Source organism: Paralichthys olivaceus, chromosome 18 (genome assembly GCF_024713975.1).
Source record: "Paralichthys olivaceus isolate ysfri-2021 chromosome 18, ASM2471397v2, whole genome shotgun sequence".
NCBI classification, from domain to species: domain Eukaryota; kingdom Metazoa; phylum Chordata; class Actinopteri; order Pleuronectiformes; family Paralichthyidae; genus Paralichthys; species Paralichthys olivaceus.
This window is the reverse complement of record NC_091110.1, coordinates 11,669,019-11,689,117: the sequence shown is the minus strand read 5'-3', so window position 1 is coordinate 11,689,117 and position 20,099 is coordinate 11,669,019. Positions and strand designations below refer to the sequence as shown.

At 42.0% G+C, this 20,099-nt stretch overlaps 1 protein-coding gene across 1 annotated transcript in view; it reads right to left on the bottom strand.

Moving 5' to 3' along the window:
* The window catches only part of ric1 (RIC1 homolog, RAB6A GEF complex partner 1), a 32,411-nt gene that overhangs the window by 4,324 nt on the left and 7,988 nt on the right, over positions 1–20,099 (bottom strand). The window contains exons 3-23 of the mRNA XM_020082239.2: positions 12,115–12,194; positions 11,136–11,243; positions 8,954–9,099; positions 8,473–8,609; positions 7,564–7,655; positions 6,303–6,391; positions 5,430–5,574; positions 5,285–5,333; positions 4,673–4,849; positions 4,368–4,574; positions 4,195–4,233; positions 3,967–4,077; positions 3,546–3,635; positions 3,262–3,422; positions 2,447–2,585; positions 2,240–2,356; positions 1,746–2,153; positions 1,294–1,605; positions 963–1,121; positions 433–569; positions 50–330 (exon numbers count right to left, since the gene is read on the bottom strand). Of these exons, the coding sequence (XP_019937798.2) occupies positions 50–330; positions 433–569; positions 963–1,121; positions 1,294–1,605; positions 1,746–2,153; positions 2,240–2,356; positions 2,447–2,585; positions 3,262–3,422; positions 3,546–3,635; positions 3,967–4,077; positions 4,195–4,233; positions 4,368–4,574; positions 4,673–4,849; positions 5,285–5,333; positions 5,430–5,574; positions 6,303–6,391; positions 7,564–7,655; positions 8,473–8,609; positions 8,954–9,099; positions 11,136–11,243; positions 12,115–12,194 (3,184 nt within the window). The remainder of the gene's footprint in view (positions 1–49; positions 331–432; positions 570–962; positions 1,122–1,293; positions 1,606–1,745; positions 2,154–2,239; positions 2,357–2,446; positions 2,586–3,261; positions 3,423–3,545; positions 3,636–3,966; positions 4,078–4,194; positions 4,234–4,367; positions 4,575–4,672; positions 4,850–5,284; positions 5,334–5,429; positions 5,575–6,302; positions 6,392–7,563; positions 7,656–8,472; positions 8,610–8,953; positions 9,100–11,135; positions 11,244–12,114; positions 12,195–20,099) is intronic.

Here is a 20,099-nt window from a genome sequence, read left to right as displayed (position 1 = left end):
GCACTTGGTTATTTGTGTTTGGTTTAGTTTCCTGGATCCCGTCACTCACCTGTGCGACACCGTCCGTTCTTCAGGGGCGAGCTGAGGCTTCCCACGGGAATAACAGGAAACGGCCAGAGGAAATCCTTATGGAGCCTTTTCAATGCCGAAACAAAATCATCAACGTGAGCCACGCGGTTCCGTTCGCGGCACAACCAGCCAATGAGCTCGAAGCCCAGCTGTGCCGAGAAGCACCCCAGGTCGCGGAGGCGCACCTGCTCCAGGAGGTGTCGGGCGTGACGCCACAGCATCATATCAATATACATGTTTTCTGCACACTCCACATCTCGACTGTCAGGAACCAAAGCAGGGAGAAGGACAAGAAGAACACAGTGATTCAAACAGACTCAATCAATCACAACCTCCAAAATGTGTGTGTGTGTTTGTCTATACCCTTTAGCAGAGGGTCCAGTGGGCATACTGAAGGTCTTCTGCAGGTTGAACTTTCCTGTAGTGATGGAGTCTGCCGACTGAGACAAACTAATGCTGCGATTTCTAAAGAACTCAAAACCTCCAGTTGAGCTGGGTTCCTACCACAAAGACACACACCATTAAGTTCATTATGTTTGTATACATAATAATATATTATAGTTCATAGTGAAATGTTTAAAACATTTGAGCTGTTTCATTGTTATCTGATGACCAAACTCTTCTTGTGAGCTTTCTGATGTTATGATGTGAACATTATTGATCAATATATTAGTACTGGCCTCACAGTAGGAAGCTTTATGTCACTTAAGCATTGATTTTGTACTATATTTCAAGACATTACTTTTTTTAAATTAGGTTTGGCCTTCCAGACACACTAAGCCACTGATGACTAAGTTTAAAAAATAAACTTCTTTTTTTTGCCTGGATTTGGACACGGCTTAAGTATGAAGTGCAAACATTGTCTCTTCTAGAGATGATTTGAAGTTGCTCACCTGAGTGGTGGGTGTTGGGGGCGGAGTCTCCATCTCCCCTGAACCGATGGCTTTGAGGAATCGGATCATGTGCCGACACAGGTCCCACTTGCCCTGTTCCAACGCTGTGTTGAAGAGTAGGGTGGCGTGCTGCCTGCTCACTGCTGGAACCTCCATGTTCTTAAAAGGGGGGGAACAAGAGACAGAGACAATGAGCACTTAATGTTTTCACGACACCCTAAATAACTCAGCCAGGTTCATGGGGATTTCATTTATTGTGGGACGATGGATGTGACTTATTTTATTAAGATTTCTGTCTAAGCCTGTTGAAAAGCACATCACCAGTAACTACCTGCAGTATGATCAGATAAGAGGCTGCTGTGTCCAGGTCTTGAGCCATGAGACACTCCTCGAACAGATCTTTGGGGTTTCCCACAGCAGCAAACAGGTAGTTCCACAATGCGTACTCCGTCTTCCTGGCGCAGTGGACAATGGTCTGAAGGAAAAGCGGGAACTCTGTGATGAACTTGGCCACAGTGGGCAGCAGAGGGTCTGGGATGGGCTCCCGTGATGTTGCCTCTTCTTCCAGGACCACATGCACCATCAGCTCCATGACATGGGGGAAGTAGGGGAGGGAGGCACATGACTGAGCCAGCATCAAAGCCTGTGGGGGAGGAAACGTCAAGGAAAGGAAAGAATGGAGTGAGATTGTGTGCAGACTGTATGACTTGTTTAATTGTGTGGATTTTTCTCCAGCCGTCCTTTAATAAGCTGAAAGATGAATGAAGAGGAGGCTCCACGTACCTGTTCACCCAGGTTGCGAACCAGCAGCTGCCTAAGGATGTGGTGGAGGTAGATCTGGGAGGTCCTCTCTACTGTGCAGTAGGGAAAGAGCGCCTCCAGTGGCTCTGCTGATCCCTGCAGCCCATCGTAGAGCACAGCCTCATTGGTTGCCCCCAGTACCAGGGCATCCTCAAACAGTACAGCCAGAGGATAGATGTTGATGTGGAATGGCAGCATGATGCGTCTGGAGAGGAAGGAGTGGGGCTTGCGGTGGTCCCGGGGGAACAGAGGCAACCAGACTTTCATGCCTGCTTCGCCGCATGACAACCACAGGGCATCCAGGAGGTGGCGCTTCTTCCTGTTGGAGCGACAGGTGGTCCACACATTCTCCACACACTGGGCCAAAACCACAGGAGGACAAAATGGTAGCTAGGGACAAAAAATAAAACCAGTTACAGGGAATCCTTAACAAATATGTAAAATCAAAAAAAACATTTAACAGTGTTTCCACTCACCAGCTTCTTGTTGTTAGCAGGTGTCTCCTTCTCTCGTACCTGTGGACCTGAGCGGTCCCGCTGTAGCATGATCAACTGGCCAGCCAGATTCAACATGATGCTTTCTGCCATGCAGGCCTGAAATAGACACACACATATAAATCATGAATAGACACGCAAACACAGATATTTCATGTTTGTGAATTTGTGTAAATGGTCTTGTGTTACCTGCTGCGGGGCTTTCAATGTAATGCCCGTCTCTGTACGCACGGATGTGAGTGTGACAGAGACTACGAGGGCCGGGTGAGGGATGTAGCGAGACATCGACACCTCCTGCAGCAGCTCCACGCTTGCTGACGGGTTTGGGCTGGACACATGCAAATATGCACAGTGAGTCACACTTCATGACATCAAGTTAAAAACACATTATCCATGTGAAGAACAACAGGATGAAGACTTAGAGGAGTGTTTTAACAATAAGGTGCTTGAAAAAGATTGAGGGAACGTTTGAGAGGCAAAAGAATATGACTGAGGAGAATTGAATTTTCTTTCTGCTGAAGGTGTACGATGAACTATTTCCTGATAACATTCAGCCTTTTGATTAAACTAGAATTTAGACAATGATCTTTCTGACACTGGCGCGACACTATTATAATACAAACTATGTCAGACATAAAGCTGAGGTCCAGCTCTGTCATGTGATAAGTTTTAGGTCAACAGCTTTAACTAAAATCCTCTTTTCCCAAGGGAGCAGCCTAGTAGCACATATATCTAACACTTTTATCACTACTGGTGCCAGAGTGTGGGAAATGAAGGAAACTATGCTGAATGAGCAGAAAGATCCAGTTTAGAAAAGATACAATCAGCACTTAACAGTAATAACATTTGTTTCATGAACATTGACCAGTAGTGTGGATTAACATGAACATAAAGGTTGTAGAAGGCAAAGCCAGGCAGAATTCCCTTTGGATTTCTTGTGGAGAGATGCATGTCAGATATGTAATACTGAATCTTCTGTAAGTGGAAGCGTAACATGAGCCCACCCGTCATTCCTCCTCTCAATGCTATAGAGGCAGATGGAGCAGTCGGCTCGAAACAAGATGACCATGTCTCTGAAGACGTTGAGCAGCAGAGTGTCTGAGTGCAGCTTAGTGACCGAGGCGAAGGCGTTGTCCAGGTTGGATGAGCGTTGATAGAGCCTCAACTTGTGTCCACAGAGGGAAAACAGAGAAAGACGTCATGATGAGACGAACAGAAACCAAATCATCATCTATATTAGGAAATAGAGGGATGTGTGAGGATGGTGTGAGTGGGGATTCAGCCTCACCTGCTCTTGCTGGTCTATAAAATTGTAGCAGGCCACCACCACAAAGTCGTTCCACCAAGCCAGACCTCCCGTCACCGTCATGTTCTGCTCCTACACAGAAATACACAAACACATTAACATAATTGACAACAAAACAAAAGAAGTGTATACATCTTAATGACATTTTGACAAAGAAATCTCTTCATGAATTGTAGCTTGTGATAGAAAAGCTTGCTGTGCAACAAGTGTTACCCTGTTATATCTGGGAGAATCTAATAAGAGGAGAGATTATTGCTGACATGTTCAGTCTAGACAAAATAAAATTACTATTGCTTTAGAGTTAACACTTTCCAGGCATCAGTTGCTCACTTTTCATATCATTGCTGCCATTCAGAGACGGTTAAATGCTGATTTTTGTCCTCCAGGACACAGCGTTACTTACCTGAGTGATATTTCCAAACAGCTTCCATTTCCTTGTGAATAAGGAGTAGTGTGCAAAACCCCGCCTTCCTGCTACAGCCATGCACTGGCCTGCTGTGTCTATGGCTGCAAACTGTACATAAACACACACACAAGTTCAAAATGCAAACAATATACAATAAGTGTTGACAAAGAATACTCATGGGGAGAACTTCCAATGACAATTTAATAAACGTTGAATATGACTCACCCTTATCGGCCAGTTGCTCTCTAGGTATGTGCTGTGGATCTTGAGGAAAGCAAAAGGAAAGAAGAATTAGAAAAAAATATGATCTACATTGCACCTATTTTGATCATGTATTGATTTATTCTGGGAACCAGAATCCAGAGAAATAAGTCAAGAATCTTGTCGTGCATCCTCACCTGGACCACGTGCCAGTGCTTGTGTCCCAGTAAAGTGCTGAGTCCCTGAGAGAGAGAGGATTCGGGTTTGGGGGCGTGGTGCATTGGGCTGCCATCGCATGGGTGCAAGTGTGTGTGCGAGTCAGAGGTGGTGTGGACCTGCGAGGGGTCACCGCAGGTCAGGTAGAGGCGGTCTTCACCATGGAGTAACACCTGCTCCTGGTTGCTCTGCACAGTCGAGAGAGCAGCACACAGCATGAATTGTTAATGTTGACGTGCATTGAGAAGGTACACACAAAAGGTTTATCATCTGTGTCTCTTCTCACTGTGCAGGGGTTGACTGTGAGGGCACTCTTGATGAATTGGAACTGCAGTATTCCGGCCTGCAGGGAGGACTGAGGAGGTTCCACCATCTCCATCTCCTCCTCCTGCTGCTCTTCCTGCCGTTTTCTCTCTTGTTTGTTAGGGAGCACCCACAGGTGGTAGCCCTCTGCTCCCCAGCTCTGTGATCGGCAGAGTGAAACTTTCAGTATGAACCATGGTAGGAGAAAATACATTTTACATTTAACTGGTAATCTTTTTTTGCCCCGCTATGAGGAAAAAAAAACCTAACCAATATGTAGAGAGATTTTAATTTGCAACAGATAAACCATGCAATCGAGAAAAAACGATTATTCTAATTGGAGCGAATGGAATTGCTTCTGTTCCGCTTCAATGAACTGCAATTTGTTATAATAACAAGATGGATGAGTGAGTTTAAGCCAGAAAACACAATCACACCTGAAACAAGCTGTGGGCGGACTTTCTTTTATTGTCATTATTTATGATTCTTTTAATTACTTACTCTTCGTGGCCTTAAGTCTTTTCAATATTTAGTAATCAAGAGTTTTATTTAAAAAAAATGTTTGTTGTTGGAACAGAACTAAAACTCCACTAACCATAGAGCAGATTTTAATGGAGTCCTTCTTGGTACCATCAGAACGATACCTGACGTGGACGAAAAATACAAAACTATATTAGAAATTCCACAATTACGAGAAAATGGTACAGATGTACCATTTGTGTACAGATGTGTCCACCTACGCAAAATCCTCTCCTAGAGTGCAGATGAGGTGAGCTCCGAAGACACTCCACAGGGATAGGCCACCGCACTCCCATGTAACCATGACAACACTGTAGTCAGGTGACCAGCAGATGAGTTTGACCGGGCCCGTCTTGTTGTAGATGTCTGAAGAGGCAACGAATTCAGAGAAATTAGAGTTAAGTTCAGACTGTTGTTGACTTCTTAGTAACACATTTTTTTCAAATGACACGTTTGAAGCACTGAGTTATTACAGTCACATAATTTATTTGAATTTCTCACACACATTTCAGTTTGTGACCAAGAATGTTTTTCTATTTGTCTTTTTGTTTCTTTTGCTGAGCTCATTCATGTTTTGTTCTTTGCTTTCCAGTGTAACCAGAGGCTTTGTGGTTACAACAAATCAAACAGAAACTGAGCAATTATTTTTTCTGTTAACTCAAGCAATAGCTGAGAAAAGCGTTTTGAATTTAATTTACAATCTTCCAATAGCCACAAACAAGATTCACAGCTTGAAATTGAAAACTGTATAAATTTATAGCCAAAACCGCTACCTTTTAAATTAGTACATACCAAGACTTTTTAAAGGAAACTTTATTAAATGCCTTTATAAATATAAAACTCGATAAAATTATGAATTCAGTGGTGGACCTACATGGCAGCTCAACCACTAGGTGGAGCCGTGGCTTTAGATCCCATTTTAGAGGTCTGACTAAACAGATGTGAACTGAGAGGAAACATAGACGTGTATACCCAAGAGGGAGAAAGCTGTAGGAATGTGAGTTATCTCAGAGAGGACTGTGTGTCGGGGTTAGAGAGACAGAGCGACAGATAAAGAGAGGAAGGAGACTAGAAGAGATACGTATGGATGATACCTGGGTAGTGTTTTGGTGTGAGCTCCAGCTTGTGGGAGAGCTGCATGGACCCCGTTGCAGTGTCGATCATGTACACGAGCACTGAGCCACTGAAATGAGAGCAAACACACTTAATTTTAAGATTTAATGATCAGTGCTGCGACAGGGGCAGTGACCTCTGGCTGTAATTTGGAGTAAATACCTTCAAGCTACATTTCTCTGCTTTGAACAACTTCCAGCGTGTCTGTGCACTCGACTGCACACGCATTTGGACACACGCAAGCATGCACATACCTCTAAACCAACAACGCCAAGGTCAAAGTATTTCTACTGTGTGTCATAGCAAACACAATAGCAAAATGTTATTCTTCAGCCGCCGCCAACTGATATAGATGTTAATTCAGCAGCAACCAGCACTTTCATTTGCATTTAACTTGACCATACTGAGCTGTGGTTTGTCCCTGTGGCACAATGACCTTCATTTTCTTCTAAAGCAGTTTTCAGACATGAACCCGAGGTCAGATGCATTCACAACAATGGGAAAGTGTGCAGGACATTCAGGCGAGAGGTGGAGTCTGGGTGGTGCCTGCAGGAGGCAGGACATGACACATAACTTCCGCTGCAGAAAGCACAGTGGTTTTGTTTATAGCTCATCCACACTGGTATCAGCCATTATCACCAAAAGCTCTCGAACATTATTACCTTCCCAAGTTGACATCGTCGTCTGCGTTCTCTACGTGAATGGCATCTCTTTTTCATCATTTCAAATATTTTGATTCTTCCAATTTAGCGGTGTTAAAACGCCATCAACACGCCCACTTGTTCGCTTTTTTTCCTGCTGTATTCTTACACTGACATTTACTATGAGGCTGGCAAGAAAGATTCCAGAAAATGTCCAGGGTAACTGACTGACATTTGCATTCTCACATTCGGTGCATCCAGAACATTTCAGGACAATGTCCAGTGCATGTCTGAAAACAGCTATACTGTCTGCAGGACTGTTTGAGCAAGAATCACATATTATTTCCGGAAGGCACAAGACACAAACAAAACTGAAGAAAAAGTTGAAGAGGGAGAGAATGTAGCAATGAGGAACGAGTTTCTGACGAGCACACATGAGGCAGCCTCTGCAAACACAAACTGACGGATTCTCACAGTGGACACACACCACATGGACAACAATCGCTCTCTGTAACACACATATACGCAAACAAACGCACCTCTGTTTACTTCTCAACACTGTTTTGTGCAGACACAGTGAGAAAATGGGACAAACACATACCTGGCACAGCCAAAGGCCATCAGTCTGTACTTGTTGTTGACAGCCACACAGGTGCCATCAGTGACATCTGCCGCAGAGACACCCTGCAGCTGCTGGAGACACACACACAAATACAAAATCATTAACAATTACAAATAACTATTTGTCTGTATGATGTCAGTGGTTTAACTGCTGTCTCCCGAAAAACACATCACTTTATACAACTTGATGTTGACGTCAACGCCTTCTTTTCAATTTCATCTAATTTCAAGCCAGTATTCCAGAAAAACAAACAAAAGGCATCATTGCTTTAAAAAAGCCAGACAAAGAAATAGCTCCAGGTCCTGAACTGAATCCTACGCATCACCAGTTTGGACTTTTGTCCTCCATAAATGGTTCTGTTGCTGCTTTCATTTTTAAATCTAACTTTACCGAAACCAGAGAAGGCTCAACAACAACTCTCAAAAAGAACAGTGCGTCTATCTGACTTCTATTGATAGTTTTTACATCTGTTCCTAAAGTAATATTAAAATAGATTTTTTTCTCTACACAAAAATAACTTGGACCATGGCGAGGTAATAGATTCCATTAGCTACACGAAAGCCAAACAGAAATTTCAAATAATTTGCAGGAATAAAGGATATTATCAACAGACAACATGTTATTCCATCAGGGTTTTTCCTGATTAAGTTACACATGACTTGACTCCTCTGGGTCATATGCTAATTTGCATAGCGAAAACATAAGCTGTACCAAATGTAGGCCATCTGCAAGTTTAAAGATAAATCAGAGACGTATTAGTTTTTAAAGATCAAACGTATTAGACACTTTAATCATTTGGGTGTACATCATGTGTTTACCCTTCATGAAGCTGTGTAGATATTTTAACATCAACTGCGAGTGTACCCGTGTGTCTGCGAGTGTCCTTACGTCTGCGGTGATGGTGTTGTTAAGCGGTGTGATGAAACCCAGGCGTCCATCGCTCAGAACCACGGCGAACCCGTCCAGGGTCAGACAATACTCCATGCAACGGATATACACTCCCTCCAGGTCCAGAGAGGGACCACCTACACACAAACACCTCCATGATTTCAGACACCTAAATCTTAACAATAACTAACACAAGCCTAAACTTGACAGTTATTGCTTAGCTTGACCTTAAAACATGTCCCCACCACAGGGGGACTTGCTTAGACAAGACAAGTCCCCACAATGTGACTGTGTAAAGAGATTTAGGTTCTCACATCATGAGAAACACCCCACACACAAACATAATACGACAAAGAAACTGAATCAGGAGCTGCAGCTTATGATGGAAACTTAAATAAGGAAAGAGAATTTATTTCTCAACACTATCAACTGTAGCTTCTTTTTACACTTTCGTTAGCTTCATGCACAGGTCTTCTCTAACCTCGAGCAGACTGCAGGTCCAGCGAGAAAGGGATCGTAGTAAGGCAGATGGCCTTGCGTCCGTTACTTCCCAGCCCGTCCCAGTGCAGCACATGGAGGTAGCCGTCTGCCGTGCACACCAGCAAGTCCTCCTGGAGGGACTGCAGACTGGTAAGAGGAAGAAAAAAACAGAAATGATTATTTTGATTGAAAAAAACGGAATAGATAACAAAAGACAGGGGCAGTTTGTAGGAAGGGCGGGAATAAGATAAACACCAGAGTGTTAGAAAACAGTGGGCTAGTCTTCATCCAGCTGTGCCATCTGAGTGAAGCCTGAAAGTTTTACTGGTCAGCTGCGACAAGGCCAAATAGCTGTGCCAAGGCTCTCTGTCCTCTAACACACAAGGGAACAAACAGCGTGTGTGTGTGTGTGTGTGTGTGTGTGTGTGTGTGTGTGTGTGTGTGTGTGTGTGTGTGTGTGTGTGTGTGTGTCTGCATAGCGCTTCATTGTCTCCGGCCTGAGACTGAGGATGACACAATGGGACAAGCAAGGGATGAAAAGCAAGGGTGGGAAAAGAGAGAGAATAAAGGGAGACAAAAGATGTGAAGAACAGTGGACTTTCACTGTGGAGGAGGCAATGACTTTTATGGTAGTTTCACAGCAGGAGACGCCTGCTCATCTCCTGCACCATCAAGCTGTGCCTGTGAAATGCAGACGGCGCACATTCGTTCGGGATGATTACCCTGTAATCTAGTGCAGACTGCGGAGGAGATGTGACAGATGAACAGAGGCAGGAGAGACGCAGATAATAAGAAATGCAAGATAAATAAAAATATGGACAAAAAGAAATTCGAGGAGAAAATTGGTGGAGTGACAGCTCTCGTCACTCTGCGAACAAAAGGCGTCAAGTTAAAGGAAGTGGGGGTGATTAGAGGGAAGGTGAAAAACAAGAAGAAAGAAAGAACTGAAGTTAGCAAAGACTGAAATCACGAAGGAGAAAACAAAGAGGCAGCAGTCAAGAGTTTTTATTATCATTTGTGGACTTTAAATCCACCACAGGCTTTAATGGTACAAAGGAGAGTTTGTTTTTGCACAATGGCAATTATACTAATTATTGACTAGGATGAAAATTTAATGATTTGCTTAGAAAATGTTGTTTTCTAACTGGGTGTTTTTGACAGCTAGAGGAACCGAAGAGCAATGTGTAATAAATAATTGGAAAAAGAGAGGAAACATATCGTTTATTGTTGTTTTTAAAAACCTTTACAGAGAATGTGCAGGAAAAAAACACAGCCTCTTAACATTTTATGGAGCTGGCTTTGGAAATGACAAAATAGAAACCCCTCATTTTGAGTAACAAGCAAGTGTAGTCAAGTTATGTCACGGCTAAATTATATTTAACAAGATTGACCACTCATGAGTCTCATTAAGGACTAAATTTTCTCTAACTTCTGATTTAAGTCACTGATGCTTCTGTGCAACACTGGGGATGAATGTGTCATCCTTTCCCTACTTTAATGACTAAACCCTTCCACCACGCATCTGTCCATCACTCTTCCCTCTCAGCAACTCTCCGTATTTGGAGATCCATGCTACATTACAACTAACACAGAGTGAAGGAGGGTGGATTCTCACTGCAACTCAACCACCTCTCACTAACAATGTCGAATTTCCATGAGAGGAAGGAGAGAATCTTTTTTTTTTTTTTTTTTAGGGGCCACAAGTCTGAGCCAAATGCTCTGAACAGATACAGAGCATGGGTAACATTAAGCAGCTACAACAATGGTGGAATTTCTTGAAATGGCCACTGGGGAACTGCCTGAGGTAAATCAACATATACGCAGTTCAAATCCTGCAGTCAGAACAGTAAATTAAAGGTACTGAAAGGCAGCTAGAATAAAATGTTCCATTTTGTTTTGACTTGTTTAGTTAATCAAGCCTTTAGTGGAAGGCTTCTGATATAAGATCTGAAAATGTGTTTACAGGAAAATGTACACACTGGTGAAACTGTGGACGAGGGGAGGAAGCATTAGATTCACAGTGATATTGTATACTGCATACTAAATGTACTGCATAATGTATTTTTTGGTGGCTTCTTTGTGTGCATATAGGGTTTGTGACACATCCATGAACTTAAGTATATGTAGTGAACAGGCAGACACAACAGAATGAGAGAGACAAAGGACAATAAGAAAGTATCCACCTGGTGATGGGGGCCTCCAGATCCACAGGCTTCTTCATCTCTAAAGACAGGGCAGGGGCACATTGCTCTTCCTTATAACCTGGGGTCACTTTCACACGAGAACTTCCCCTGTGAAAACACATTAATACAAATTGATGTATTCGTTTTAGTCATGTGTGAAGCAAAGTGCTGAAAAACCAAAATGTAACTGATTTTCCACATGAAAAAAACATTTCACAGGCACTTTACAGGCCCAGACTTGCCCCACCTCTGGTTATGTTGTCCAGGAATGTGAGATGCACTAATCCTCACACACTACACACACAACTGCAAACACCACAAACACACACACAATGTGGATGCGTGAATGATACAAACCAGAGTTCAGTGAAGGAAAATAACAAATGCAGAGACACTGTTTTTTCCTTCACATACATGGCCATGTTGTGTATTTGTCGCATTAGCTGAAGCTATCGTAGCTTCTAAAATGTCACTACCTGCTTTCATCAACCATATAACCATAAAAACACATAAAGGTCATGAGTAAACAAAGCTATGTTGCAGGTTTTAACTCTGGTATTCCTCCTGGCATTGTTTTCCAGCTGCTCTAACGGACAGATGCCAACTGATGAAGTTTCACTCTGAGTGTAATGAGGAAGAAACTGCAGAGAGCCAGAAATAACCAAAGAGTAAAAAAGCTGTCAAGGCTGTGTTCATTTAAATTACTTCTGTGTCTGTTTATAATCAGCCATGTCATTATACTATGTCATAAGCAGTCACAAGGTAGCAGGGATAAAATTGTGATGTCTGCTGTTTCAATAGAAACTGTTTTTCAGTGGTTGCGTTTTGTATATGCGCCATTAAACTCCCAGTAGATACAGGTAATATTAAATATTCATATAACACAATTAATTTAAGGGAGAATTTGTTGGAGCGTCCCTGAAAGCTTGGCTCACCTTACATAAACATGTGTGTCAGTTTGTATGTGCGCTGCACTCACTTTGGATAGACAGGCTCATAGAGGTACTTGTCATCCCCGCCACCCAGCACGTCAAACAGGAGGATGTATCCTTTGGCAGTCTGAAAACAGAGAGGAAGGACTCTCATTAAAAAAACATATATAAATATAAATTTACACTCCTTTATTATCAGGGAGTTGGGAATAGAAGACACTGAGAAACAGGCTGAGAAACAAAAAAAAGCAATTGGGATGAGAATAATAATTTAAAAGTAAAATACAATTTTATCACTTGAATTTCATCACAAACTTGCACAGTCATTCGGTGGCTTTTCATGCAGCCAAGGAGAGAAATAATGCAGAGGCTGGAGGGAAGAAAAGTAAATCCCTAAATAAAATCATCAGCTAACGTTACCATCTTAGAGGAGAAAGGGAGACAGACCTAGTGCTTGTGTCAACATTCAGACCAAAAATAGCAGTGTTGTGTTGGCGTTGTGCAGTAAACTGCCTGCAATGTTGTACACGTGTGATGGCCAAAACAGGCTCAGAGGCAGATGTAGATCTAAACCGCTGTTAGTGTTAATTTGTCTGAGGAAAGGTGTGGGAGGCTTGACTGAAGCTGCAGCTCTGACGTAGAAGTCACTGTAACTCGATGTTAACCGCTTGGCCCAGATTCTGCTGCATCGTATCAATGACACAGTGCGTCCTTGCTAAAACATCTGATCGTGCATTTTATCTCAAGAAAAAAAAAATCCAACACTTTTAAATAAAAGTAAATGTGCCTTAGAAAAGTCACACAGTCAAACAATGAACACTCTTTTTAATCAAAAAAGATCAGCAGTCTTTTTCTGTATTTTTAGGCTATTTCATGCTAAGGTTGTTTTCAAAATATTGTATGAACTACTTTCACAGGTCCACTGATCAGGAATTTTGAAAACTCAATCTAAATTGGGTAAAAACTTCATTAAAAATGTCAACTTAGCCTTTTTACACACTGCATCAACTTACTGACTACACATGCAAGTCTAAACTGCTGCTTTTGATGATAATGATGCCTGAGAAACAAATTAGTCAGCATTTAAAAACAGCAGGCACACACACCCACCCCCTCACACACACCCACACCCACCCCCTCACACACACACACACACACACACACACACACACACACACACACACACACACACACACACACACCACACCCACCCACCCACCCACCCACCCACACCATTCTGTGGAGGGCTCACCCTATCTGTGATGTAAAAATAATAGTTAAGTGAAGTACAACACTGCAATAGGATATTTTCCACAACTGCATTGCGCACGCACACACACACGCGCACACACACACGCGCACACACACACGCGCGCACACACACACACACACACACACACACACACACACACACACACACACACACACACACACACACACACACACACACACACACACACACACACACACACACACACACACACACAGAGTTGTCAGGGAAACTGCTGAAATTGAGCCCATAGACTGAAACATGACACGAAACCTGATCTACACTCGGCTGTCAGAAATAATGTTCCATGGTTTTGCAACGGCTGTGCACAAAAAGGCTTCTTCATGCAACAAAACAGCCTTGAACCAGAGTGAGTTCGACACATAATCCATAATCCTACTATTGACAATGTTTCATTCAGTTGCGCTTCACTGTACGCAGTTGTTTTCCTCATATTCTGTGGCGGTGCACTGAGGAAACTCTTGACTTTTTGAGTGTGGTGACAGCGCTGTTGGGAGCAGGCCAACACATCACCACAGCAATGAGAGAGCCCAAATCAGAGAGAGGGGAACGCCAGCAGCAACATGAAGCTTGAATAGAAAAGAACAATCACAGCCAGACACAGGACAGAGAGCCAGACTGAGGCCTGCTAAACCCATCAACAGCCTCAGAGCTCCATGAAGCTGCTGATGCACATAAAGGCAAAAACCACAAAACAACACTTTGACAAGCATAAAATCTACTCCAGAAAGACAAGAAAATGTCAATTTCTTGACACAAAATAAGAAATAAACAATAAGTCTACACAGGGATCTTGTATTTGAGTAATTTGTGGAGTGATAATATTAGTAACAACACAATAATGCAGTTAGCTGGTATTCTGAAGATGTGGTGGTATATTCCCAGCTTTGTCGTCAACAAAAAAATTATGTAAACAGTAGTGTTCAAATATTTGTTCAGGTAGAGTTGCTATGAGTCAAACACCAGTCCCCCAGAGCCAGATGTGTTGAACTGGATTGTTAAAACAACGTCATGCTTATAGTACAGTTGATGTTGTTTCTAGCTTGCTAAACACAATGAAGGACACATGCACATTAATCCACACATTCATTAGACCTTATTTACCTAAATCACAAGCCACAGCGTGACACAAACTTCCTCCAAGATGGTTGAAGAGACCGGCTCATGCATACACCGCTTATAATATATACATCACATCAATGACATGCATTACACTTCCCTGTATTGACACATGATACATTGATCCAACCTCTTAACAACCCTGGAATATTTGGATTGGTAGTATTCAAAAGTAAAATGGCAGCACAGTGAAAAATACAGTGTTGTGTTTGCTGTATGAGTGTGAGGTCACTCTAACACAGACTTCAATGAGAAGAGTCATTGCGTTCCAGGGTTGCAGAGCTAAAATAACCACTTCATCAATTTCATGTTATCACTAAATTACGTTAAGATGATCGAGAAGGACATAGTCTCATTACAATGACCTACTTAGCCATTATAACATAATATGGTAATGGAGTCTGGCTGAATATGTGTGACTGAGAACAGTGACTACCACCACGACAGCTGCAAGATTCTATACATTTACTAACTCAATAACAACAAATGTTTGTAATTTCAGACTGGGTCTGTTTGTGGAAGAATAAACTATATTATATTCTACTAATTGCTTGTTTTTATACTTCTTTTTTAGACAGTACTTGTCTATGCTACTTCTGCACAACTGGGACATTCCATTGTACGCAGTGCAATGACAATAAAGGCATTGAATTGAAAATACAGTCCATAGTTTTTCCATGGGGAAGGGAAAGCAGATTTGAACCTGTAAAATTGACTGCGTATAAGCCATCAGAAATACAGCATCTGTGCATTTAACCTACACAAGGAAGGGACAAGAAAGAAAGGGAAGAAACTTCTTGTAATTTATCTGAAGTCTTCAAAGCCAGGAGCCCCCATTGAATTGAACCCACAAAATCCCAAAAAGGCTTCCTTCCCAGAGGAGGGGCCATGTGGGCTCAGAGAGGAAATGTGAGTGTGACTAAGAAGCTCCTGTACTTCAAAAGAGTGTGAATTAGAGGAGGCAGGGAATCACAGTGAAGTATCAAAGATATGAGGGGGAGGGGAGGGAGACTATTTGGCAGCCTTTGACAAACTTCACCAGTGTCTCCCGCTCTAAACATCTCCTGTCTTTCATCTGCAGTTTCATCACAACACATGCACGGAAGCTTACGCACATTGTTTCATCTTTTCATTGAACGGTGATTAGGTTTAATTCAACTTATCTTGTCAGATAAGTGTGAGAACGGTGGATGAAAGAGATGGGAGATAAAGAAACAAGGCCACAACTGTGATGCATCCTATATCCCCAGGACACGTGGTGATCTTTGTTCGTTCACACATGCAGAGATAAAAGATGCAGGAAAAGGGAAAACCTTGGTCATTTTTAACTGGAGCCGCATTAACATCCAGGCACCATTATTTAAGAGAACGAGTGTGAGGAAAGTTGAGTAAGTGTTCTCTGTATGTCCTCAGAGGCAACAAAGAGATGCAGCTCCTGAACAAGCGTTTGGTCTTTCATGAGTTTGCAAAAATATGCTGCACCTACAAATACCAAGATCAGCACAGTTTGTACTGCAGATACAAGACAACAGTGTCAAAGAGGCTCCCCTTTACAGAACACACAAACAAGAGAGAAACAACAGCTGGAGCTTGTCCGAGTCACAACAACAGAAAAAAAAGCAACAACAGCCTCTGTCGCAAAAACGCTCTGGTATTTCATTGTCCTTCCAAGGTAACATCTTTGCCGGCGTGTTGTACTGTTCTTCGGTTTCTCGTCCCTCTTGTGTTAGAAATGTATCTACTCTCTTTTCCAGACATTCAACTAACTCTGACAATTGCATTCTCACATACAGCAATTTTGGAGAAATGTATTTCCACATGGGTTTCAGATTTCTGTAGATGTGTTTTATGATGTCCTGCTTTAAGCTGGTTTCTCCTCATAACTCATGGAGACATTTACAGTTTATACTTAATAATTTGAATACGACAGGCGCAGAGAAGATGATACTGTAATTATAGGACTCAAGAAAAGGCTTTAGCTGTTGTCACATAACACTTCTTCCACTTGAGTTGGCACCACGACACTATTTAAACCAACTATCACGACTTGATGCTGCAATTGACAGAGAGGAACATCAAACAGCCAACTTCAGGCCACTGTAAAACCCAAACAGAAAGGAATGAGTGGGAAAATCCAGACTGATAACAAGTCTAGTTGGGGCTTGCAAGTAGAGTGAAATACTGAATGTTTTTGCAGGGGAAAGAGGCAAGTCAGCAGAAAACTATACATAGTGTCATAGTATACTGGAGCCTCCCTCCTGCATGTTTGAACAAACTCCAGAGGTCAACACATGCCGGCTTGTGAAGATCTGCAGTGGTTCCCTGAAGTTATGTGCACTTTAACAAAAAATAGATGATTTACACAATTCACAGATGTTAGTGGACGCCAGAGACTGACACAGAGAAAGGTTCTGGACGGACATTCCTAACAAATGTCACATGTTTTGATGTGAGACGGTAGCTCCCAGCATGGACTACAAACAGTGCACAAATATGCAAAGGAAAAGGAAAAGCTTTGTCAAGTGATGAAGTCGAAATACATTTCATTTATAGGGTTGATAACAGAAGCAGGTAAGATAGCAAATTAAATATCACTCTCTTACTTACATATGCCATTACTTTAGAGTGATGTCTTTTCTCACCTAAAAGGGAGTGACATTTGTACGTTAAGCAGCTCAATCTTATTCATCCTTGGTGGGTAAACTGGTGTGTTTTACTGGGAGCAGGACAATTTAAGTGCAAAGCCAAAATAAATTCTTTAATGGAATTATGGTGCAGACAAACAAGACTGAATAGCAATGCATACACTGGAATAGGTTTAGACATGAAACAGGGAGACAGAATATAAATAAACTGCATGATTTGGTCACTGCAAAAAGTCTTTGGTGGTAAACACGTTCCTGAGTGAGAGTCTAAAAACAGAGAGGGAACATTTTGGCCTCGGACAGATCCCAAAAAACACAGAAGTAGAGTTCAAGACTAAAAACTATTTCCCCTGTTAGAGGGACTTCATCCTGTCCTGACTCCTACCACACAAATGCGTCCTTCCCTCCCGCTTGGTCAATTTCTTTTACTCTCTCACTCGTACTCAAACAAACACACACACACACACACACACACAGCTAAAGATAGTCCTAGCCATGGTTTAGGAGGGTGATTACGTTAGCCTCAAGGTCTGCAGGGTGTGTGAGCAGCCAAACATCTGGGAAACAGCTGGTGAAGACTACTGCCTGGGCAACGCTGGTCTATATTGTTCTGCAGTCCCCGACCTCTTAAAGTCTGCTCACCCTTTAATTAAAGTACAATACTAATGAGGTTTAGAAAATGTATGGGTTCTTGCAGATGGAAAACAGCAGCTGGTCAACACATCATATAGTAATCTTGTACTTATGATATGTTGTCACAACATTGTGTGAGCTTGGACAGAAAAACAACTTTCCAGGTAATAACACACAAGTGAAACAGACAAAAGACATCAACACTGTATACCTGGTAAATTTCTTGTGTTGAAGTCCTTTCCCCATTAACATAGTGTTAACAATGCTTCTCCCCCCCCCCCGCATTAGGTTAGGTTATGTCTAACAGGGATGCACAGATCAATCCCCAAAATAGTGATTTTACTGATATAGTCTGTACTGCTGCCAGTAGGATTGATAACAGCAACACAGAACTGTCACATCCTGAGCACATGAACACTGATTAATGCTGCAAGATTTGCATCTCTGAGTGTGTGCATGTGCACATTCATGACCTATTTAGTTTGAATATTTGATTTTAACGATTCAAAGCTGTCTAATGTTTAAACATTACGTGATTAAGTAATTAAAGACTTGAAAGAGATGCTTCATGCTTGCCAAATCATTAGGTGAATAAAATATGTTCAGAAGTGGTCTATTAATATGTATCCACTTTTTAAATCCTGACATGTTGTCTCCTGAACATGATGCCACATTACCCACTTTTTAATAATAAAAGGTATCATTGTTGCTTTTGATATTGATGATACTAGCTCTGGTATTATTTTGTAATTCAATTAATAATAATTTTTGGTATTGCCGACCCCTCGTAGCCAGGCATAGAAGAGAGAACCTTTGACTCCAAAGGTTGGAGTCAAATGTAGTTAAGAGGAGACACATGCCGCCACAACACTGGTTGGACTTTAAATTGAGGCTCCAAAACAGCAACACAAATTGAGTCTCTGGAGAAACAAGCGCAGTTTCTAGTCATCTTATCTAACAACAACTTCACTCTGACTGAGACTGAATCAAATGTCTGTGCTTCACATGTAAACTGTTGCTTCAATCTAAGCTCATCTCTTGCCATAAACATTTCCTGTTTGAAAGAAACGAACCCAAAGACAGTGAGGAAAAGTAAAAAGCATCATACTAAACAAATTACAAAAATAAATCCAAAAGGGTGAGACGATAATCTAAATTAAGTTAAATTTAGATTATCGTCTGGGACGAATGATTGTGCGAGCATGAAAGCTTCATTACATTTAGAGCTGCAACACTCTTGACATCAGGGATTCCTGCTGCAGCTTCAGTTTGTGGTTGTGAAAGTTGTCGTCCCACTCAATATACATTTTTGCCACATAGATGGGCAGTTTGAAAACATCTCACACATGCACATAAAAAGAATAAAGCTACGACTCCACATCAAACCAAACTGTGGTGTGTTAGAGGTGCCCAGGAAGTGAGTATGACCTGGTATTTTTTGGTAACTCCTGCACCTGCACCCTGTTGTGTTTGGCTGAGTGGGCCTGGGACCGAGCCTGACTTACTGCTTTCTAGACACATTCACAGCATTCACTCATGTGGACTTTGGCATCAATACAAGAGGGAGGGATGAAAAAGGGAGAGGAGAGGGGGAGCGAGACAGACACCTAGAGGCCTAGACGTCCTTTTAATATTTTCTAATAAACAAGGTTATGTCTTGACTGCTTTAAATTAATCTTCCCTCTCTTTGTTGAGAAGAACTGGAAGTCAGAGCATTTAAAAGACACTATCACACGGCTGAGAAAATGATGTTACCCATATGTCTGTCCCTTGCTTTCCAACCGTTTTAATTTCAAGAGCATTATCTGGACATTTAAGAGCCTTTCTGAACAAGGCACCAACATATGTACACTATTTTTTCACAAAAAAATAGTTTTGCACACACAGGCCCGTATGTGTTGTAACCCCTTGAGCACCGGACACAGTATGTTGGCTTCAAGGACATGTGGTGTTGTTTTTGGACAAACACGTACTGCTGATTAACACAGACTTATAAACAGCATGTCGTGTCAAGGACATGAGATGCTAAGATTTTGATGAAATATAAAATAATACTAAGTAAGCTACATTAAACTAAAATGCTAAGAGATACAGGCATGTGAAACGTAACATAGAGCCCTGTTTAGTGTTTGTATTTTAGTATAAACAGACAAATGGGTATTTATCTTTATCTTGCCAAAGGACAGCTCGGAATGCGGACTGAAGGAGCCAAGGATCAAACTACCGGTTAGGTTCATGGACTCCTGAGCCACAGCCACCCACAAGAAACGTTCCAAGAAACTCTGACCCAGTACATTGTATATATAGAAATAAGAACACAATTATGTTGTGTTCATGGAACTGC